Genomic DNA, 23137 nt, shown 5'->3' on the forward strand with positions numbered 1-23137 from the left:
CTATGAAAAAATTTCCTAATAAGGCTGGGCTTACGTAATGAGGATTTAAATTTATTACATTTTTTTCAAGTGATCAAGCAAAATTTGAAGAGGACCTATTGTAAGAGCGTTCAACATCAAGGAAAGCATTGTCTAATACTTGTGCCAAAATTACGAGCTTCATATCACCGGATCAAGCTTGTAGGTGCAATTCGTGCTCTTAGAATTGACAGTCAATTTGTAGTAGATAATCCGAATAAAATTATTAAATGACAGAAATATCATGCTATAATTATCCATAAGCTAGAAACACTTCAAACCAAAAATGAGTTGGCAAATGACCGAAAATCAACTAATCAATCTCTTGCAAATTAGAGACAACTGTTAGAAAAACTCTGGTATGTTTTAATCTGGATAACTTTAACATATCAACATAGTCACTTCTTATGAAGTTTCAAATGTTAAGCAAACGATAAACTACATAAAAAAATATATTTGTTTCACAAATACTTTAAGCCTTGTTTTTAAAGGTTCAACAAGTCGAGCACACCCCAACAAACTTCGAAGTAGGGGGCATTTGTATATAGTGAAGTTTTATTGATAAATACATATTAAAATTTATATTAAATCTTAAATTCATGATATGCTAACCAAGTTAAATTATTGGTAATAAAGTTGGATTAATATTTAAATTAAATGACTTAAATAAAGTCCAACTTACATTTGGGCCTGTCTGTAGGCTGATAAAACGAGCTCAATTCATGTTAGTCAAGCCCAAGGTCCTCTAAAGTTATTTGGAGCCCAAAATACTCTGAAACCCTAGCTCACACCTATATAAGGGCTCTTCATAAGACAAGAAGGACACAGAAAGACAAAGATTCTCTGCTCTTCAGTGGAGGCAAGTCTTCATCTCCAAGCGTTGAGCGGACTGTAACATTGTTTGTCGCTAGAATGAATCATTTCAAATAATTCAAAGATATATCTAACATTTTCTCATAAAATGATCCATCTGAAATAACTCACATGTATATTTAACATTTTTCCTAAAAGGAATCATTTGAAATAATTCAATGTTATATTTAACACTTCCTAAATCAAAATTGGTATATTTTACTTTACTTTCTCTTTCTATCTAATCAGTATGTAAACTTGTTTAAAAGTGATGCTTTGTGTGTATTAGTGATAGAATATTCCGGCCTCATTTTTGTCTTTAATGGAGGTCTGAATCTGAATGGTTCAGACATTAGACCAATAAGTGTGTTTGATTTTTTTACTTAAAAATCTCATAATAGGTCCGAAAGGGTCTGAATGAATTAGATCTGTGACAGAGTCTTATTCTCATTCATACCTTTTTAAAGGCACTTTTCTTTTTGAAAAAAAATTGTGCTCCATATTTTTTTCTTCAAAATAAATAAATTCAATTCTCTCTTATTCACCAATTTTATTAATTATCCAATATTTTCCTTAAATTTTTATTTTTTGTTATTACGGCTTGTTTATCAAGAATTGATAAAATTTATTATAAAATTTTTATTTGACTAAAGTGCAAAACAACTTCATAAATATGTGTTTTTGTGATAAAAGAAAAAGAAGATGATTACCTTGTTTTCTAGCGATTACTTTTATTATTATAATTTTTATATATAGTCCATGTAGTTCCATTTTATTTTTATCAAATTTAAAATATGAATTTATAATTTAAATATCTTAACGTTTATCAAAGATGGGCATTTTTTTTTCCTAATATTTTAATGTAATATTTAACGACTATTTATTTGAATTATAATATTTATTGAATTTACAGATTAATAAAAATTATATATTCAGATGTTTAATAACAAACAGTTTTAATCAAGTAGTATTAGAAAAGATCTTAATCATTAAGATTCAAACGTCTTAATCTTAATGAAAATAAATGAATCCTAAGTTCTTGTTTGGTATTTTGACGATTTTTACAACATGGTTTATTTCTTGTGTGTATCCAGATTCCTCTATCCATGCCTAAAATGACGGAAGAAGTGCCAAGCAGAAGATCTTGCGATCGAATCAGCAATCTGCCTATCAATGCAATTGATGATATTCTTACGCGTTTGCCTCTGCGAGATGCTGTTAGGACCAGTATTTTGTCGAGAAAATGGAGGTATGCCTGGGCCAAAGTTCTAAAACTTACTCTTGATGAATCACTCTGGAAAGATCTATCAACCCGTGAAGTTAGAGTTAAGCTTGGTAGGATTCTCCTTCATCTATTTTCACTTAGGCAAGGACCAATTAAAGAGTGTAGAATCTTCATTCCGAAATCAAAATACTTCCCTGAGGTTGACAACTTGATCTTTTTCCTGTCAAGGAATGGGATCGAGTATCTTGTTCTTGAACTTCCTAAGGGGGAGAAGTACAAATTGCCCTCTTCTATTTTCACAAGTTCAAAAATGAGGCATTTGACACTTCAGTATTGTGTAATCAATCTTCCAACTACCTTTCAAGCATTTGGTAAACTTCTTCGCTTACAATTGTTTAATGTTTCTATTTCTGAAAAACATCTTGAGAAATTAATATCTCGTTGCCCACTGCTTGAGAACATGGAGCTGGATATCTCAAACCCTTTGAACTATATTCAAGTTAATGCTCCTAACCTAAAATTCTTCAACTTTGGAAGCAAAATAATTTCTATATGTTTCAAGAATACCCCACTTCTTGCTGAGTTGTCAATTATGGCGGATAATGTGAATCATGGTCCTGTGGAATTAATTGTGGGGGATGATGTAAATCGCGATTTTGTGGAGAGAGGAACATGTAATCTTGTCGAGTTTTTTGGTTCCTTGCCTTCTATTAAGAATCTCCGATTGGAGAATTTCATAATCAAGGTGAGTTTTCGCGCCTGGAACTAATATTGTTCATGTTCGTTGACATTAAATGTGTTTGTGCCCTGACTTCATTGTTTCCCTTGGAAGACCCTGATTGCAGGAATCGATGAAATTCCAATGAAGCTTCCCATGCCTCTTCTCAATCTAAAAAAGATTTATTTATTCGACATTTGTCTAAGTGGAGTAGATGATATCCGTTTTCTTCTTTGCTTGATTAAAAGCTCCCCGTATTTGGAAGAAATCGTCATTATTAATGAGGTAATTAAATTTCTCCATTTCCTTTTCCTCTCGTTGGATGTTTTAGTTTATGTCCTCATTTTGCAATCTTTCCTCAGGCAATTAATAACGAACGAGGAGATGATCTTACTGCTTTTAAAGTTTTGGAAGCTGAGTATGATTCAGGCATAAAGTTGAATCGGCTTACCAAAGTCAGATTGATAGATATTAACGGCACAAAGGCTGAGATGGAATTTATCAAGCTTCTATTGGCCACATCTCCGGTGTTGGAAAAGATGATGATCTCGCCATTCTACATAGGGCCTGAATCTCCTCAAACATTAGTTGAGATACTGATGCAGGCCAACACATTTCAAAGGGCATCACCTCGAGCAGTAGTCAATTTTTAATTTTTAATTTTTAATGCAAGCTACACATTGTTTATGTAATATGTGCATTTACCCTAATGAGTTTTTACAACACTCCTTATGAGTGGATCTGTATTTCCAACAAAAAAAAACAGTAAACAATGGTTGTAGGGAAGGGAAATACAGTGGTCAGGTGTGTTTGGTATGAAATAAAACATTTTCCAGCAAATTAAGTGGGTTTTTTATTTTATTTTTTCTGTTCAATAGGTAAGTAAAGGATATAATTTAGATAAATACTATGAGAAGTGTGGGTTAGGATACATGTATGGGGTGTGGGGATAAGATGGGTTGTGTTGGAGGGTGGAAAAGACACCATCAATATGGAATGTCACTTATGGAACTTATTTTTTCCACCTCAACGAGTGAAGTCATTTTCCTCATTTTTTATCATTTTAAAGGAACTTACTTTCCTTTGAAATTTAAAAATGTTTTCCTCCGTACTGAATCATATTTTATCTATAAAGTTATTGAGTTTCTCTTTCCAGAACCTATTGCATGCTCATCTTTTAATTTATTATAGAATTTAGTTGAGTTAGCATCTAGGCCAAGATTTTATAGTAAATCGATCTCAATATGCGCTTCTACTTACTACTACTACTAGATGTTGCTTGAACAAGCAAATATATGTATGTACTTACTACATGCGTTAGATGAACATTTGTTCTTTGCATATTTTGTTAACTTAGACATAATATATATATATATGTGTGTGTGTGAATTTATAAATTGTAAATAGTATCTGTATGGTCAATTTGAGTAGGTTTTTACAATTTTTGTTTTACCCAAACTAAGATTCTTGAACTTTGGAAGCAAATGATAGCAAAGAGAAACTCATAGGATTTGAAGAAACTTACGTAACACAAAAAATAACAATAATATTTCCACGTGAAGGGATAGTCTTACATACCTTAGTATCTTTCAAAACACAGATAAAGATCCTAACTTTGATAAAGAACACCCAACAATTCTACGTTTGAGTCTCTGAGAAGGACTACTTTCGAAGACCTTATGATCTTAGAGTAGAATCGTGTTAAGAATTTTCATACGAATATTTTTAGAATAATATGGGAGGAACGTAGAGGTGATGAGAGGAGAGGAGAAGAGGCGTCCTAGGGATCAAATGAAAAGTTTAATATATCGAAATAATAAACAAGAGAATATCTAAAGCTACAAAGATAATTATTAAATAGTTAGCATAATATAAAACATTCCCCTATAGTAGTTATTAAAACGATCAAGAGAAACTTTGTTATAATCATTTTTGTTATACATTTATATATTGTGAATACATAGAGTTAAAAATAATACAATAAAAAATTGAAAGATTTCATTGAAATTATATTGTTCATTTGGAAATTTTCACTCACTTTATATATTAATTAATCTAATCCTAAATCAAGTTTTATTAATCTTAATCCATGTTATTTCATTTGGATATAGGCATTGCATCTCCAAACTCACTAGCCCGACTAATATGGTTCCGATCGAGTCCTTATATTAATCTTTGTACATGTTATTTCTTTTGGCTACGCCTCATGTATCCATACTTACTTTCTCGACTATTCTCGTTCCATGTTGGATAAGCCCACAAATGGGTAATTAAGCATAAGAGATTTTCCATTTTCAAAAGAGAGGTGCTACATACGGTAAACGCAACTACAAGGTGAATAATGATTAAAAAAATGTTCATATTTGATGTTTACATCAATTCATACCATGCTATCAAGATTTAAGCAATAAATTAAAATCAAAAGTACGTACTAATTAACTATGATTTGATGATAACAATACATATGAAGACATGTGTCATGTATTTCTAGCGAACGGAACAAAAAATACTTAATAATTTAGAAAAGGAAAAAAAAGAGGTCAGTTTTGAAAATTATTTTCCAGGTCCTTGTAGTTTCATAAACTACATTTGAGTGCACTATACTTTGCCGTCACATTTCAGATTTCATAAGTTGTCACTTGTCACCCATTTGCAGACACCCCCGCATGTATTTGCCTATCATTTTCATTTCTCCGATCACAATTTAGTTGGCCGGAAATTCAAAATCCTTCAAATTCAATCTCAGGTTTCGCCTTGTTGTAAATACAACTGTTAATTTGCTTTATACTCTGTTACTGTATCATCTTTTGTTAAAGATTATATTTTTATCATCTGGATGTGATTAAATTAGCTATATTTGAGACTGGTTTTATCTAAAATGTTGATTAAAGTTAATTATCTGTTGATTTATTTATAGCGCATATGGTGTTGATGTTAAGAGGATTGATCGGAAAAATTGTAAAATTTAGGGATTCTGGGTTTTGCAAACAATGTTTCCCTGTGGTTGATTCTAAGAACTGTTAATTGCTTACTACTCTCTTAACCTATGAATTTTTTTTATAAAGATTACATTTTTATCATTTGAGTGACAATTAAATTTGCTATATTTGAAATGGGTTTTGTTTAAAATGCTGATTGGGGTTAAAGTTATATGTTGATTTATAGGCCAAGTGGGTATAGAGGTTAAAAGGGTTGATCGGAAAAATTATGGAATTTTAGGGATTCTGGGTTTTGCAAACACTGTTTCCCGGTGTGGTTAATCCCAATTTCTACATTTTCTTGGAAACCCAATTAAATTTTTTATTCTGTTGGAGACAGATATGAAATGCATAGAGTTTTTTTTTTTTTTTTTTTTTGAAACTGATGAAATGTATAGAGTTTTTCCTTTGATTTACCTCTAGGTAATGGGTTTGGGGCGCGGAAACAGTCTCTTTGTTTAAATGCATATGTCCACCCTTCCCCCAACCCTGCTCTGGTCAGATTAGCACTTCGTGCACGGAGAAGCCTTTTTGCTGTGGGCGGGGTTGTGGAAATATTATGAGTATTTATATGCATTAGAAGGAAGAGTTGTTGTGTATCTTCCTATTTTTTTGTCTTTTCTGTTAGTAGTCATATAGCTCGTGTGGGTGATTAATATCTCTTCTCCTTGTAATAGAGTTAGTTACGTATTTATGGAGCAATCAACTTCTCGTTCTTATCTCTAATGACTTCTCTCTTACTAACATCACCACTTTGCATGTCTATGAATTCGACTATGATCTAGTCACTTAGACTGAATTTAACAATTGAGGTAAGTCATTTATAAGGTCTTAAGGTCCGATAATGGGATAGAGTTTTAACTCAAAATGTTCTAAATCATTGATGTCATATGGAATTATACATCAAAGTAGTTGAAATTATACCCCTCAACAAAAAGGAGCAGTTGAGAGGAGACATAAATATACTTGAAGTAGCTAGAGCATTGAAATTTCAAAGTTCTCTGCCAAATAGATTTCAGGGAGACTGAGAACAACAGCGTATCTGCTAAATAGGTGGCCAACAACAGTCCTGTAGGGTAGACACCTTATGAACTAATGTTTAAGAAGATACCACAACTGAGACATTTAAGGGTGTTTGGATGCTTGTGCTTTGCCAACAACTTATTTGGAGGAGTGAACTAGGAGGACAAGTTCCTTTATGCGATATTCTTAAACTCAAAAGGGATACAAGCTATATGATTTGGAGACAAGGGGTTCCTCAAAAATGAAGTTGTTCATCAGTCTTACTCAGCCCGCTGCACTAAATTCGATCCGAGACAGTTTCAAGTCACACTTTGCAGCCATATGCAGGTACAAGCTCACAATTAGCTATGCCTAAATAGGATATCATTGCTGAAATTGACATTCGAATGCCTTTTCCACAGTCTCAAGAAGAAGTGCAAATAGGACCAGATATTGCACAAGCTGGTGATTTACCTCCTGACCAAACTGGTGAAGTTGTTGCAAAACTCAGAGAATCATCTAGGAGACTCAGGCCGTCTGTATGGCCATAGGAGTATGTCACTACCACCAAGCATAGAAAAAGTTGTCCCTATACAATGTCCAATTACAAAATAAAATAAGACCAATGGTGATGTGGACAGATTTGAGGCTGGTTGGTGGCTAATGGGTACAATCAACAAGAAGAATTGGACTATGATGAGACATTTTCTCAGGTGGCCAAGATTGTCTGTGGTGGGACTGTTGTCAGCTAAGTAGCCTCAAGAAATTGGCCTTTGGCTTAAGATAGATGCGAATAATGCTTTTCACGAGAGAGATGTTTACAAATTAGGTTTATATGGATCTGCCTCAAGAGCTCCATAGCCTGGGGAATATAAAGTGTGCAGGCTGTTTAAATCTCTTTATTCATTAGGGGGATAGGTTAGGAAGTTGTGATGTTGTGTTATGTTTATTCTCTGTCCCATTTCTTCTATTTTTTTGCGCAGAAGAAAAGATCTCATTAGTTTTGTCTAATTTGAAGTTCTTTCTTTTGATAAGAAAAAAGAAGTGTAACTTTTGAGGTGTTTTCAGAATTGAATCCATGACAAAAATTTAAGTTTTCTTTTCTGAATGCTGAGAGGTTGAATTTGATCTTTGTGCAGCTATCATCCAACTGAAGTTGATGAATGGACACTGATTCGGATAGAGATTTATTAAGTGATTTGCCTCAAAGTATCATAGAAAGCATCCTCGTAAAAGTTCCATTAGTCGATGCTGTAAGGACAAGCATATTGTCAAGAAAATGGAGATACAAGTGGGCAGCCATTACAGAACTTGTTTTTAATGACACATGTCGGACTTCTGGCCATGACAAATCAATTATCAGTTGCAATCTTGTAAATTTCATTACCCGGTGCCTGTTTCTTCATGACGGACCGATTCACAAATTTGAATTGAATACTTCCTACTCACCAGCTTCTCCTGATTTAGATCAATGGCTACTTTTCCTTTCTCGTAAAGATATCAAAGAGTTGATTATTGATATAGGAGAAGATGACTGGTTTAGAGCACCTTCATGTGTGTTCTTTTGTCCTAAGTTGACTCATTTGGTGCTTGTTCGATGTGAATTAAACCCTCCTCCAAATTTCAAAGGCTTCTTGTGTTTGAAGCACCTTAGTCTCCAGCAAGTTATCATTCCTCCACATGATATTGAAGTTCTCATCTCCAGTTGTCCTCTTCTCGAGAGCTTGACATTGTCATATTTTGACAGTTTGGAGCTTACTATTCGAGCTCCAAATCTCAAATATCTGAATTTGGAAGGTGAATTTAAGGATATACGCCTTGAGAATACTCCACATCTGATTGGTATTTCAGTTGCCATGTATATGACTGATGATATAGCTGAGCACTTTGAACAATGCTCAGGTTGCAATTTCGACAAGTTTCTTGGTGGTGTTCCTTGCCTTGAGAGGCTTATTGGTCATATATACTTCACTAAAGTAAGGTCTCTTTCTAATTTCCAATAACGGGTGTAAAATACTTTTCACGCATATCTTTTTACCGTATCTATAGATTGAATATTTGAAGTTTTAACCTTCCTTCTACCCTTCCTTTCTTTGTCTCTCCATCTTTGTGCAGTATTTGAGTATAGGAAATGAGCAAGGGAACTTTCCCGTTACGTATCAAAATCTGAAGTTCATTGAACTGTACCAAGTTAGTTTTGAAGACATGAAAGAGTTACTTGTTGTGCTTCGCTTGATTGTGAGTTCTCCTAATCTAGAGGAGCTTCAAATATCTGTAAGTATACGTCAAAATGCTTGATTTCCTATTCTAAACAATATAGATTTTCACAAAATGCTCTTGTTTTTCGCACCTCATCTGTGTCAGAGTTCCTCGATTACAACCACCACCGATATTTATGATCTAGAATTTTGGGAGAGAGACTGGCCTGCTGACTGCACTTTCGGTAAACTGAAGATTGTGCATATGACTGATTTCTCCGGTCTGCCACATGAAATCGCGTTTATCAAATTCTTACTTGGACATTCACCTGTTCTCGAACAAATGATTGTTGCTCCTACTGTATATGTCACAGATAAAGTGGTGAAAATGTTGATCGACCTGTTAACATTTCGACGGGCTTCTCCTCAAGCTACAGTTAAATTTATTCAAGAGCCATTGTAGGATTTAGTCATGTATAACTTTGCTCTTTTGATTTTTTAAACATGTTATACAATGTTTGGTCAGAAAAGATTTGTGTATTTGATATTTATAGGAAACAAATCAAAGGAGGGAAGGGCTGGTATTTTGACATTCCTGGTGATGAAAGAATCTTGATTATTATATATAGATTGTTATATAGTATACCAATTTGTACAGGTTCAACATAATCCATCTAACAGGCAATCGAAGATAGAGAGTTACATCGCGTACAAAAGTTAATAGTATATCATTTCGATGAATAGCTCGTAATGTTTGCTCGTTATATACCTTGATCCACTATTGTATGGATACCTTTTGTTGTTGTGGTTTGAGAAGCAAAGGTGGAGGATACTTTATTATATCGATTTGACTTATTAGTTATTAGCTTATAGATATGCTAAATCACTATAGAATCATTAAGATATCAGTTTGTTAGTTATTGATTGTTATTGGTTTAATTGAAACAAGGTAACAAATCATATAAATCATGCACATGAGTTGATAAATTTCATTTTACTCAAAAAAAAAAAAAACATTGACACTTGGTAAAATAGTAGAGTTAGAGATAGTCAGAAATAAAGGTATGAAACTAAACCTAAGTTTAGAACTTTATCTGTTAAAAATAACCTATTATTGATAAACCGATAACTTTTTTTCGGTTTGGTTTTGAAGAACTCTACTCTAAACTGATCTATTTGCAAGGAAACTGTGTTCTATTTCTAATTATATATACACATAAGCAAATTATAACATCCCATAAACATTTCCACTCAAACAAACAAGAACCAAAAAAGGAAAAACAACTCTCAGCCTTACAAAGTTATTATATTATCCTTTACAATCAGAATGTATGATATTCTATTTGCAGCTTCTGTATAAACTTATAAACAAAGCTCAATATGACACATGTTTTTTTTTTATGTATGTGATGTCTGAGCCAGCTTTCACGCACTTCGACTTATTCCACGAGGGACTTGTCACCTCCCATTAGCAAAAGTGACATTGTGTCTTAATTCAATTATCATCTTGGACCAGATAGTTCCATTGCTTGTACAAGTAATGAAGAATCATCAGTAAGATCAGAGTATCTTTCTGAAGAAGAAAATTCATTAGCTCTGCTGCATCTTGTTGGTTCTGCTCTTTGAGATGCTTCCCATTTCTCTGCTAGTCCATCTCCTTCAAGCATTCTTACAACTTCAGACATTTTTGGTCTATGACTTGGATGATACTGAGTGCACAATAATGCTACTTGAACCATTTCCTCTAACTCTATCGTATCGTACTCGTTTTTCATGTCTTTGTCCACCAACATGTCTAGCTTCTTCTCTTGTTGAATCTTTCTTACCTGCAGGTAAAAAAACACAGAAGGACGGATCCAGGATTTAAAGATGGTTCGTACTTCGTTCATTGCATCTCTTAATACCTTATAGAGTTCATATTTTAGATAGTGTTAATGCACACCTTACAGATATACAACAACAACATATCCAGTGTAATACCACTAATAAGGTCTGGTGAGGGTAGAGTGTACGCAGACCTTACCTCTACCTTGGGATGTAGAGAGGTTGTTTGTGATAGACCCTCGGCTCAAGAAGTCATGTCAAAGCATGCTGAAAAAGAGAAATGTAACTATAATTATAGGGATTTGTTGTACTTACCCAATCAAGCATGGCACCTTTTTGGTTTGCTGCTTTACCAAATTCCAGAGCTCTTTGTCCAGTGATTAACTCTAGCAAGAGAATACCAAAACCAAAGACGTCCGTCTTATCAGAGGACTGTCCTGTGGAGAGATATTCCGGAGCTATATGTCCTACAGTTCCTCTAACCGCGGTTGTGACATGTGAATCGTGATGATCCAAAAGCTTTGCTAATCCGAAATCTCCAACAACAGCTTCACAGTAATCATCAAGCAATATATTTGCAGCTTTCACATCCCTATGAATGATCTTTGGATCACATTGTTCGTGTAGATATAATAAACCCCTTGCAGATCCCAAAGCTATTCCTTTTCTTGTACCCCAATCCAAGGTTGGTTTGGCTGCAAGAAATGATACGTTATGAGCTGAGCAAATAAGAAGGATAATGTAATTATAGGCCAAAGGAGACAGGTTTTTAGATATGTTTACCTTTGAGACGCGAAGCTACACTTCCATTAGACATGTAAGGGTACACCAGCAACCTTTCAGTTGGTGTCATACAAAATCCATACAACCTGAGGAGATTCCGATGAACTGCCAGACTGATCAACGCGACTTCAGTCTGAAATTGTTGATTGCCTCCAACTGCATTTCCATCTTTGAGCCTTTTCACAGCTACAATAATCCCATCACTAAGACGACCTTTATAAACATTACCAAAACCACCTTTCCCTAGTATGTTCTTGCTGCTGAAATTGTTTGTGGCAGACTGAAGTTCCTTGAATTGAAACCTCCTTAAGTTGCCTAAACACACTTCTTCAATATGATGTTCTGCAATTTATGACAGTAACGTTTATAAGAGAGGATCGATGAGCTAGACCGTAACTTCAAAATGTTCTGATCAAGCAATACTCACCATTACTGTCAAAGAAAATTTGCTTATTGTGCTTTTGTCTCCACCACAGAAAGAATCCAAACCCAACGATTAGTAGGAAGATGCATCCTAGACTTGTTCCAAAGGCTAACGCAGCCTTGTGAGTTTTCGGTTTTCCAGAAGGCTGAACATCTGAGATAACACAGAATATTTTTAGCTGGGAATGAACTATAAATATTGAATCTATCAGCAGAGAAAATTAAACCAGTGAAGCAAATTTACTTCATAAATCTGTATGACTAGTAAAAGCACCATAATCATTATATCGACCGACAATAACAACAACAACATACCCAGTGTAATCCCATATATGGGGTCTGGAGAGGGTGGTGTGTATGTAGCCTTACCCCTACCTTTGTGAAGGTAGAGAGGCGCTTATTTATCATTTGGTTGTGCACCCAAGGGTGTGGCCTACTGGTCAATGAAGTGGTTAAGAGCCATGAGGTCTCAGGTGATTCTCCCCTCCATCCTAACCTTGGTGGAGAGAGTTACCTGGTACATGTTGCTGGTGGGAGGTGGTAGGTATCTCGTGGAATTAGTTAAGGTGTACAAAAGCTAGCTCAGACAATACGGTCATAAAAAAAACAAAAAAACTATCATTTGGCAGTTAAAATAAGGTTAGTTCTTACTCTGTGGATTGCTTGAAGAGAAGGAGAGGGGCATTGGTGTTGTTCCATTGCACTCTGACTCTTTTCCAGTTGCACATATCATTGGATTTCCCAAAATACTGTGTCAATAAGGTTTAAAAAAAAGACAAATAAATACAAAAAAACTGGTTTCATTTACTGATATTAAGGAAAAAGTGATACACAGAGAATTCTTCAAGAACCTTACTTGAATGTTTTGGCTAGAAGCCTTGGTACAGGACCACTGAGATTGTTGAAAGACAAGTCCCTAAACATGCAAAACACACAACTCCATAATACATATATGTCCAAAGTGAAAAATACAGTCAAACCTCTCTATAACTACGTACGTCATTTGTCTGGATATTTTTTAGCTGCTATAGCAAAATGTTGTTATAAAGAACATATAACATAACATAACATGAAAATGGTATTAGAAAATTACATAAGTGAGAGCTGAGTCATATTGGCCAAGTCCAAAGGAATAGCTCCAGTTAGACTGTTGTTGTTTAATCTCCTATAATCATCAAAAATCAAGAACAAACATCATTAGTTTTTAACCCCAAAAAAACTTGTTTGTATAAGATCTCAGAATTCTCTTTGCTTACAAGTATTGAAGGCCTTTCAGCTGAGCTAAAGATGACGGGATTTCGCCGGTTAACTTGTTATCAGAAAGATCAATTGTCTTGAGTTTTTTAAGCATTCCAAGCTCCATAGGAATTGATCCTGATATATTATTGCTCTGTAGAAGTCTGTAAAAACAGGACACTCATATTAACATCTAAGAATAAGAATCAAAACTCAAATGTCTTGATATCTTATTCAGGCCTAATACATAAATATGTCATTTAACTTGGTGTCACCTGACATCTATCCTCCAACTTTGGGGGTGCACAAGTAGGCACACTCACATCCTACGTAGCATAATACACGTAGGATGAGAATTTTCACATAGGACGTGTATGCCTACTTCTGCACATCCATATTGGAGGCATAGATGATAGATAACACCAAGTTAAAGGACACGTTTATGTATTACGTTTTTTATTTACTTTGGTTAAGTAAGTACTCACATAAGTTCAAGGTGTGTCAAGTTGTGGATATATGGTGATATTTTGCCAGACAAATTTTGGCTGGGACTTTCCCTGCATAATCAATAATTCAACTATATTAAGAAATCTTGTTAGGTGTACTATTTTTAGAATAAGTGAAAATTGTTTTACTTACAGGCTAGTGACAAATTTATCATATGAACAAGTCACCATATTCCAGCTACAAGGATCAACAGCATCTCCATCCCAGTTTAAAACATTATGAGGATCATCTAAATTCTTCTTTATCTCCATTAAAGCTTGCACTGCCAAAGAAAAAAAAAATCTTGAGCTTTTAATTTCAAAATCCGCAACAACATATTCAGTGTGACTCTACAAGCATGATTTGAAGAGGGTAGAGTAGAGTGTACACAGACCTTATCCTACCTCAAAGAGGTTGTTTTCAATAAACCCTTAGCTTTTAAAAAAAAAATTGTAACAACGACTGGTGTAGTCAGAATTTTCACTAAGGAGTTCGAAATATAAAAAGTAACCAGACAAAGAAACCAAAGGGATTTAACATCTACTATGTATACATAAAAATAATTTTAACCATGTATAAACGATATAACTTTCCGTGGAAGGCACCTCAGCCCTTGCTAGCTCCGTCCCAGTAATAACAACGAAAAAAATGCAAAATGGATAACAAATACATAACATACAAAAAAATTAACAATAACAACAACAAAATAAGACAATAATCAAAGCACAAAAGCCCAATATTTCATCACAAGAACTAACCTTCATAATTGACACCAGCTGGAGTAAGCATAGCATGAGCATAATAAGCCAAGAAGTTGAATAAGTACAAATAACCCAAAATAGCCTTCATTTTTCTTGCTTTTACTAATTCAAGAATTCCAAGAAAAGAACTACCCACAATGCAAAATGAGATTTTTAATATTATAAAAAAAAAATTAGACAAAATATTTGATTATGAATTTCAACCAAGTTTACTCTACACTACAACAAACACATAATTAACATGTCTAGTAAAATTTCTCATATGTTACAAAAAATTGCACTCATTCACTTTCATAGTAGTTAAAAGTTAGAGCCAAATAACATGCATGACACTTTTGTTCAACAAAATATATACATATATATATAAAAGAAATTAAAAGATGAAAAAGGAAAAGGAAAAGCATGAAAAATTCAAAAGATGGTGGAAAAAGAAAAAGAAGAAGTCCTTAAATCATGCATTGTTTAAGAGGAAGATGGACTACACATACACACACTATGTATGCAGAATTTTTGAAGTTTCACTTTTTCAAGAATTTATTTAAAATGAAAAGGTATTCCAAAATGCTGACTGTTGAAAGCACTATAATGATTTTTATTTTATTATAAATGGATTTATTCAGATAACACTTTGTGGGACATGTGGAAGTTGTTTGGGGGGTGGGGTAGTCTTTAGATAGAATTTAACCTTCATATACAAACTCTCTAAAATTTTGAATGGTTAATTATACTGATCCGAGGATCTTTCAGAAACAACGTTGTTGTTTCTATCGTTACGAGGTAGTAATAAGGTTTGAATATATTCTATCCTCAATCTCTAAATTTTACTTTATGGGGTAATTAGTGAAATTAGATGGATTATGTGTAGGGTCACGTGCACCTTACACGTGTAATTTGGATGTCATCATATCATTGACCTTGTTTCAAACATTCTTTAGTTTGATCAATCAATGCATAGTATTACTTCAGATTCCCTAATCCTTAATCATTTTAAATGAAGGCTTAATTAACATTCTAAAACAAGAATTAGACGTGTTCACCTATGAGTTAATCGAGGACAATTTATCGTTGCTTTAAGACTTCTTTTCAATAATAGTACTCTCTTATATTGAAAAAAATGTCATGGTTTCATAGACCTAAATCAGTAGTCACCAGTGTTCCCTAACAAATGTGATCAACTCCGTACCTAGAGGGATTTAAACCTAAAATCTCTGATTAAGGATAAAGCAACACTTACCACTCCACCATAATCTGACGTACCTTTTCTTTTGTGTTCACTTTTTGGTCTATGGCAACTGGCAATGTCTAATTTGTAGGGAAAAGACAGTCAAACAAATGGGGTGGGGGGCTACTAAATTGAGTAATTGACCATAAATCTTTAACCAAGATTTGCAATTAGTTGGGTGGTACCCAAATGAGTGGGAAATTATTGTTCTATGTTTACTAGTTGTCTTTGTTTGAAAGAGGGGATGTAGCTACTATTTTCTACTTACTTTATTTTTATGAGTAAGATATATATATATCACATGATTATTTGCCTATGGAATTGTCTATTTAATTGAGATTACATATCTTTAAAATAGTTGACACCCTCAACCCCACAATTGTCACTCTCATGTTATAACAACCAATCCACATCTAGACCAAATTAAAGGAAAGTTTTAACCCCTACCATATTCCCTATTAATAATTTGTACTTGAATATAGCAAAAACAACCAAGATGATAGAGATTTTCAAGAAATTTGTTTTAAAAATTGTAGTTAACCCCCACCCCCACACACACCAAAAAAAAAAAAAAGAATCAACTAAATAGATTTGATAAGTTGTTGCCTCTTTGATGGAATATATCTCACATCGGAGATGGATGAGTTTCTTGGATTGTTTATATAGTGATAGGCATTCTTTATCTTTTGAATTAGCTTTTGGGACTGAGTAAAACGTAATATTCATTATTTTTTTACATAATATTAGAGTCAGATCCTCGATGTTGAATTTCCAGGATAGATTGTTCATGTCCCATTTGGGATGTTTGGCATGCCGGGGGATGATGGAATCACAAGTTGGAGATGGATTGGTTTATTGGACTCTCTGTATGGTTTGGCCAATCTACACCCTTCGATTTAGTTTATGAGGTCGAATTATGCCTATAATTGATCAGTTCTTTACCTTCTTTCATTTTATGTGATATTGTTTTAAAAAAATATGGAATAGTTATCTACAATTCACTCTATTTCAGTGATACAACAATATATTTGTAATTATCAATACTATCACTAATTTGATAATTAGGTCTCAAGCTATCGCTATTTCTAAAAGTTTTCCAAAAAAATACATACATATTTACACATTAAAAATGTACTATTTTCAACCTAAAATGCTACTTCAAGTTTTTATAATTGCAGTGGAAAATGTAGGAGTTATAGGAGTTCTAAGTGTATATATTATTATTTTTAGTTCTAAGAACATTCATTGTTTGTTTCACGGTTTTTAAAGGTATTTCAACGTCAACCTAAAATAAAATACCTTTTTCATCTCAAAATAAGTATTATTTTAACTTATCTTACGTTCATTAAGAAAAATAATAATAAATAAAAAAGATAAATAATTTGAGAAGAAAAGAAAAATTTATTCAAGTGAATAGAATGCCTTCTGGGTGAAAAAAGGAATCTTACTAAAGTAAAGTGGATTCTTGCCCTTTTCTATATACAAGGGAGTGTATATAGGTTGCTTCATTGGAGTGGAGCAAATTAGTTGGTATATATTCCCATTAATTTGACCAATTACAAGATTTGCTCTTGGAAGTTGGATTTTTTTTCACATTCAATATTTGATATTTATATTGTGATTTGATTAAATTTAGAATTGCGAAGAAAAATTCTATATTGGAAGATAAAAGCTTCTTATCAAGTGTGAGCGTATGACGACTTCATACTAAAAACTCAAACTATGAACCTCTAATTAAGAATGAATTAGTATTAATCAGATTTTGTCTACAAAACTTGTGATCCCATCCTTCTTAATATATAAATATATCACCATCCAAAATCCTACTCCCACCGAATAAAGTAAAAGAGAAGAAAATAGTTATTCTACCCAACCCATTCTCTTCTCTCTTTAGATTAGAAGAAAAAATAAATCATATTCATGTGCAAAATAAAGTTATATATAAATTCAGGATTTTAAATTTATGAATTTTAAACTGCAATATTTTTACTTATTGAATTTAGGATAAATCATTTGGTATCAGCGCATATTCATGTCGTCTAACTTTCGGGTGTGCACAAGAAAACAATCAAATTTGTATAAAGTTGAACAAATAAACACAAGCATCCTATGTGGCATTCTACAAGGCAATTTAAGTCCTACATGTATTATACCACACAGAACTCATTTATCTACTTGTTCAACTTTATACAAGTTTAAGTGTCTACGTGTGCACATCCGAAGTTGAAGAACATAAATGTGAAATGGGAGCCAAGTTAAAGAACACATTTACGTATTGTGCCTAAATTAATTATACATATTAAGTTTTCTCAACACAAACACAAAAGTTATACATATTATGTATGATAATGAGTTTTTTTAAATACATAGTTTCCAATGCACTTAAAAAGTTTTAAGAATTGCTCTTCATTAATTCCGCATTATAAGTTAAATTATTTTGATTCTCATGACAATAAGTTTTTGTTGGCTGCCCTTGTGTCTACTTCCTACTTGTCACTTTGAGTTAATTATATTAAAGTTGCTCTAATAATTGATTCTTTACCCACTAATTTGATTTAACTTTACTTAATTTTGAGACAAAGATATGCTTGCAATTTAATAAGTACAATTAAGGAAGAACAAAGTGACAAACAACATTTGAAAAAAAATCTAAACAATTAAATCCATAGATTAATCTTGTCATTATAAAATCTAATCAACTTTTTAGAGAGATAGTGCTGGCATCCAACATGAAAATCTAGCCAAACTAGATGCTAAACATGAGGTAGCCATTAAAGCACTATATCAACATTATATAGTTTATCATTTTTTTTTTGTGTTCGATACATAAGTAAAAATATTATCCTAAAATCATAAGCATATAATCTAGATAAATATGGAAGTGACGGTAGGATTGTGGGGTTGGGGAGATGGGAGCTACGGGACCATAAGATGAATTGTGTTAGACTCTGAGAATACAATCAATATAAAATGTCACATATTAAACAGAATATAATGTATCACACTATAACAAGAGTCAAATTAAATCCGCTAGCCCCAACTTTATTTGACAAGGGAATTCAAAAAGGTAAAATGAATGTCTAGGGAGACGCAAATCCGCAATAATGAGGTACACATTAAGCCCTTCAATCGCTGAGCTAAAATTCATATTGTGTTGAGGAAATTCAAAAACTTAATATTTATACATGAATAAATAAATTGAACCCGTTCTAGATTCATCTTTGCGGTTGGCTTGATTCAAATTCATGATATTTCTTCTGTTTGTGGCTAAATGTCTACTAGTTGACACAAAAGGAAACTCTGACCCAAGCACTAGTTGGATGTAACACACACGTGCCAAAGACTACAAAAGAGTACTACTAAAAAAAATGGGTTAAAATTGAGGTCCAAAACCAATGGATAAGATCAATTTTTTTAAAGAAAATCAACATTAAACCGATAAATTATGTATCATCGATCTTGCCTTCGTCGCTTTGATGAAACCGACGAATAGAGTTGAACCTCTCCATTGGTTTTTTGTTTATTTATGACTTTGGACAAATGCTACCACTCAACCACACATGCTATTTGATAAATTACTTTCATCGTTTTTATTTCTAATAATTTTCAAAGTGCAGTTTTGCACTTTAAAAATTGACTCTATCCGTCGATTTTTTCATTGTTTTCCTATATACTTTAAAAATTGACTTTTCCCCCTCTACAAGTTCAAAAAATGGTTATACAAATATACACAATATATAAATGTACCACTTTTTCTACAAGATAAAGGGTGAAAAGAGAGACTGAAAATTGAATTATAACCTGTCTTAGTGAAAGAAAAAGCAAAAGTTACTCATTGTAGAAAGCAGAGTGCAGGTTTCTCCTTTTAAGGCAAAAAAGACTGTCTGATAGCATTTTGTATTCACATAGGTACCTTTAAATTACTATAAATCTGTAATTTTCATTTCAGGGGATTATCCAACAAAGCATTTCATGATTTAGCAATTTGAAGTAGGATGCGAATGTCTACTTATTCAACTTGAAGTACCGTAACAAACCCTTCTGCTAGATATGTTGTCACTCAACAAAAACAGTTTTTGTAATAAATATACATATTAACAACATTTACCGGTATTAGTTAATTGTCATTATCGCTATAGGCTTTAGGGACATTTACAAAGAGTGTTAAATGTCGCTAAAATATGTTTTTAGCGGCAATGAAGTTATTGCCGTTAAAGATCATTTTTGATGTAGTATATATTTTATGAATTAACAAATTACATTCAAGTTATACATAGTATGCATCATGATATAATATATATACATTCGGGTATACATATTGTGAAGGAATAGATAAACTTTCGAATACATATTGTGAAGAATTGATGTGAATGAAATCATCTTCAGTTATGTATATAAATGATAAGAATGTATGAACAATAATGCAGCACATGCATAGCGTAAGTTAATTCTAGATACATATACATATTATAAAAACCTAGTACTTATATTAAAAGGAGGAATTTTCGCATATAGCCACTCAAAAATAACTTAATTATGTTTCATAGCTATAGTTTGTTAATTACGATTCGTAGCTACATGTTAGATGGATGAGAGAGACGAGTGAGATTGGGAGAGGAAGGAGAGAAGCGAGCGAGAGGGGGCAGAGAGTGGAGAGAGACGAGTTGTATATGTATATATGTCGAATTATATATGTATATCTGTCAAATAATTGTATATATATTGTAACTGGTATACATATGTATATGTATTTTTGGTGAGCGAGATTGGAAGAGGGAGGAGAGAGGAGAATTAGAGAGGGCAGAGAGTGGAGAGAGGTGAACTGTATTTGTATATCTGTCAAATAATTGTATATATGTAACTGGTATACATATGTATTTGTATATCTGGTGAGCGAGACTGAGAGAAGGAGGGGAGATGAGAGAGAGAGAGGGTAGAGAGTGGAGACAGACTAATTGTATTTGTCTATTTGTCAAATAATTGTATATGTATATGTATAACTTGTATTTGATAATTTGTTTTTGTATATGTATAAAAGAGGAGAGAGGCGAAAGAGAGGAAGAGAGGAGAGAGGCAACATAATTACAACTAAAATTAAGATGTGAGCCGTAATTAATTCAAACTATAGCTATGTTAGCTAATTAACTAGTTTATGTTTGTTTATCGGTGTAATTTCTCATATAAGGAGAGGATCAATAATACTCCATTTTACTTTTATGGGCTTATTTGGTTGGCCCAAGAGTATGATCAAAGCCCATAATAGTTTTAAAATGTAGGACAAACTTACATACTACAAGTCCTATATGAAATTGACATCTTTTTAATTCAAAATAATTTAACATATATTAACCTAAAAATATTGACAATACATAGTCGATCAATAAAGAGGCAAAGAATTACCAGGAATCAATACCCCTAATTTGATAATCTTGAATATAATTATTTATCATTATCAATTTAAAATTAGAAAAAAATCAGATCTTTATTTTCAGAAGAGGTCTATTAAAATTATATTTTATCTGTACCATTATAATTAAAGATAAAAAAAAATTGAGTTTTAATGTAATTATAATTACTGATACATGCATAATTCTTATCAACCATCAAACAGCCCGACTGTATTTTTTTTTTCCTCAAACAAAAAAGTTTGCTGGATCTTTCTAGTATAAAAAGAATAATTAAAATGAATTTGTTGTGCCCAAATCCAACATGATAACATTATTTCTTTGCATTGGACATAGAAAAGTGAGACAAGGGCTGTCTAAATTGTTTATTTCACTTAATCATCAACATAATCAGAGTAAAATTCTTAATGTCTCCAATCGTTTTCCTAATATTGTAAAGTAATATCTCTTATATAAATCAATTAGCATTAAACAATCTTAAGTTTATCTTTGCAGTTGCACATTTTAAATTTGTGCCTGTTTTCTTTTATAGTTATATAAGATTTTTGAAATAATTTGGTTTTGAAAAATTAGAGTAATTAAGAAGTGTTTAATGAATCCCAATAAGCCATTGAAGTTTCAGGTTCGAACGTCTAAAATAGAATAAATTGAAAAAGGAAATGTTTTATCTTTCAAAGTGAGATGTTTTGTGTGAATCTAAATTTGTTTTATAAGAGGATTTTAATTAAAATACCCTTAATTTTCTTTTCAGATTAACATAATTATCATGAGAATTAGCAAAAAAGAAAAAAAAAATACGTCACGGGCAAATTTGAAAAAAGAATTAAATATTTTTTTGATTTTGTGAAACATTAATTATTTTAAACTACTATCTTTTTACGGCTAAAACACCAATTAATTTTTGGACCAATATGAGTATCAAATGTGTTAGCCAACCTAAAATACATAAATATGTTCCTTAATTTGTTTTCAGTTGACAACTTGATATTTATGCCCTCCAACTTTGAGTGTGTATAAGTTGACACTTAGATTTGTTTAAAATTAAACTAGTAGACACACACGTGCTACGTGGCATAATAAATGTAGGACGTCACATTGGACATAAAATTATTACGTAGGACGTCACATAGGATGAATGTGTTTATCTGTTCAATTATACATATATGTTTAAGTGCTTACTTCTGCACACCCAAAATTAGAGGACATAAATATCAATTAAGACCAAGTTAAAGAGCAACGTTTATGTATTATGCTGCCTAAACAGACCCTCTAGTTTTGAGTGACCATGCTTCTACGACATGTGTAACGAATTTTTTAAGTATATGATCCATTTTAATTATCAAATCTCAAAAGCCAATTTAAGACGTTGGGAAAAGAAGAGGAGACATAATGATTAAAAATTAACATTAGATTCTAAGAAGGATTGGGACATTTTTTACTTAAAATAATTAATTGTCATTGTTTGTTTGTGTGTCATAATTAATTATGCACTTGGGATGGGGCGTGCTAAGACGCCTGCTTCCTTGCCATAATAATACTACACCAAACGTGCCATAGTGCACTATTTTGTGGAATTTGTGGTACATCCTAAGTAGCTAAAAAAAAATGGGCTTAGCTTGCGTTTTCGAAATAGAACGAAGGAATGATTCAATCTTCTATCATTTCAGAGTCGACGTTTTCTTTTCTGTCTTTTTATCTATACTTTCCATTTGGAGAAGTAACTTATAGAATAATTGAGTTTATTGTTTGACTGGTTATTCAGAGCCAGCAATTGGCTATTGGATTTCGTTTCACAACTAGAAGAAGATTGTTATTTATCAATACAAGCTTAAGTTTTATATGTCAAAAGTGTATAAATATTTCATGTTATTAAATTAGGTTATTTATTTGTAGGTTGGATAATGGAATACGACGTTTCTATAATCTATAGATTTAATATAAGTGATGAAATTATTGGGTGAGTAAACAATGAGGGTAAAGGCTGGGCACCGGAACGGGTTGTACCG

General features: G+C 32.7%; 3 protein-coding genes across 3 annotated transcripts; 2 read left to right on the forward strand and 1 right to left on the reverse strand.

The window, feature by feature from the left end:
- The first annotated feature begins 1985 nt into the window (after window positions 1-1985).
- On the forward strand, window positions 1986-7344 carry LOC102592541 (F-box/FBD/LRR-repeat protein At1g13570-like). The gene is made up of 4 exons (XM_006344277.1): window positions 1986-2840; window positions 2928-3098; window positions 3176-3451; window positions 7216-7344. Exons 1-4 carry the CDS (start codon window positions 1986-1988, stop codon window positions 7342-7344), a joined length of 1431 nt encoding a protein of 476 aa, XP_006344339.1.
- On the forward strand, window positions 5457-9615 carry LOC102601575 (F-box/FBD/LRR-repeat protein At1g13570-like). Its single transcript, XM_006344232.2, has 4 exons — window positions 5457-5559; window positions 7933-8769; window positions 8909-9067; window positions 9158-9615. Exons 2-4 carry the CDS (start codon window positions 7957-7959, stop codon window positions 9452-9454), a joined length of 1269 nt encoding a protein of 422 aa, XP_006344294.1. The 5' UTR covers window positions 5457-5559; window positions 7933-7956; the 3' UTR covers window positions 9455-9615.
- A 593-nt stretch (window positions 9616-10208) lies between these two features.
- Window positions 10209-14900, reverse strand: LOC102601909 (protein NSP-INTERACTING KINASE 2-like). Its single transcript, XM_006344233.2, has 11 exons — window positions 14502-14900; window positions 13897-14026; window positions 13743-13814; window positions 13278-13421; window positions 13115-13186; window positions 12878-12937; window positions 12673-12770; window positions 12026-12175; window positions 11599-11940; window positions 11131-11510; window positions 10209-10817 (listed from the first exon to the last, which is right to left on the reverse strand). The coding sequence occupies exons 1-11, from the start codon at window positions 14590-14592 to the stop codon at window positions 10494-10496; spliced, it is 1863 nt and encodes a 620-aa protein (XP_006344295.1). The 5' UTR covers window positions 14593-14900; the 3' UTR covers window positions 10209-10493.
- Window positions 14901-23137: the final 8237 nt, after the last annotated feature.

Source organism: Solanum tuberosum, unplaced genomic scaffold (assembly GCF_000226075.1).
Source record: "Solanum tuberosum cultivar DM 1-3 516 R44 unplaced genomic scaffold, SolTub_3.0 scf00051, whole genome shotgun sequence".
In the NCBI taxonomy this organism is placed as follows: domain Eukaryota; kingdom Viridiplantae; phylum Streptophyta; class Magnoliopsida; order Solanales; family Solanaceae; genus Solanum; species Solanum tuberosum.

What these genes read in the sequence shown, in the direction of transcription:
- LOC102592541 (XM_006344277.1), top strand. Translation starts at nt 1,986, where the DNA reads ATGACGGAAGAAGTGCCAAGCAGAAGATCTTGCGATCGAATCAGCAAT. An exon ending in AAATCGTCATTATTAATGAG is followed by an intron (nt 3,099 to 3,175) that starts GTAATTAAATTT and finishes ATCTTTCCTCAG; the next exon opens with GCAATTAATAACGAACGAGG. An exon ending in AAAGGGCATCACCTCGAGCA is followed by an intron (nt 3,452 to 7,215) that starts GTAGTCAATTTT and finishes CCTTTTCCACAG; the next exon opens with TCTCAAGAAGAAGTGCAAAT.
- LOC102601575 (XM_006344232.2), top strand. Translation starts at nt 7,957, where the DNA reads ATGGACACTGATTCGGATAGAGATTTATTAAGTGATTTGCCTCAAAGT. An exon ending in GTCATATATACTTCACTAAA is followed by an intron (nt 8,770 to 8,908) that starts GTAAGGTCTCTT and finishes ATCTTTGTGCAG; the next exon opens with TATTTGAGTATAGGAAATGA. An exon ending in TAGAGGAGCTTCAAATATCT is followed by an intron (nt 9,068 to 9,157) that starts GTAAGTATACGT and finishes CATCTGTGTCAG; the next exon opens with AGTTCCTCGATTACAACCAC.
- LOC102601909 (XM_006344233.2), bottom strand. Translation starts at nt 14,592, where the DNA reads ATGAAGGCTATTTTGGGTTATTTGTACTTATTCAACTTCTTGGCTTAT. An exon ending in ATGACTCAGCTCTCACTTAT is followed by an intron (nt 12,938 to 13,114) that starts GTAATTTTCTAA and finishes TTGCATGTTTAG; the next exon opens with GGACTTGTCTTTCAACAATC. An exon ending in CTTCTAGCCAAAACATTCAA is followed by an intron (nt 12,771 to 12,877) that starts GTAAGGTTCTTG and finishes TTATTGACACAG; the next exon opens with TATTTTGGGAAATCCAATGA.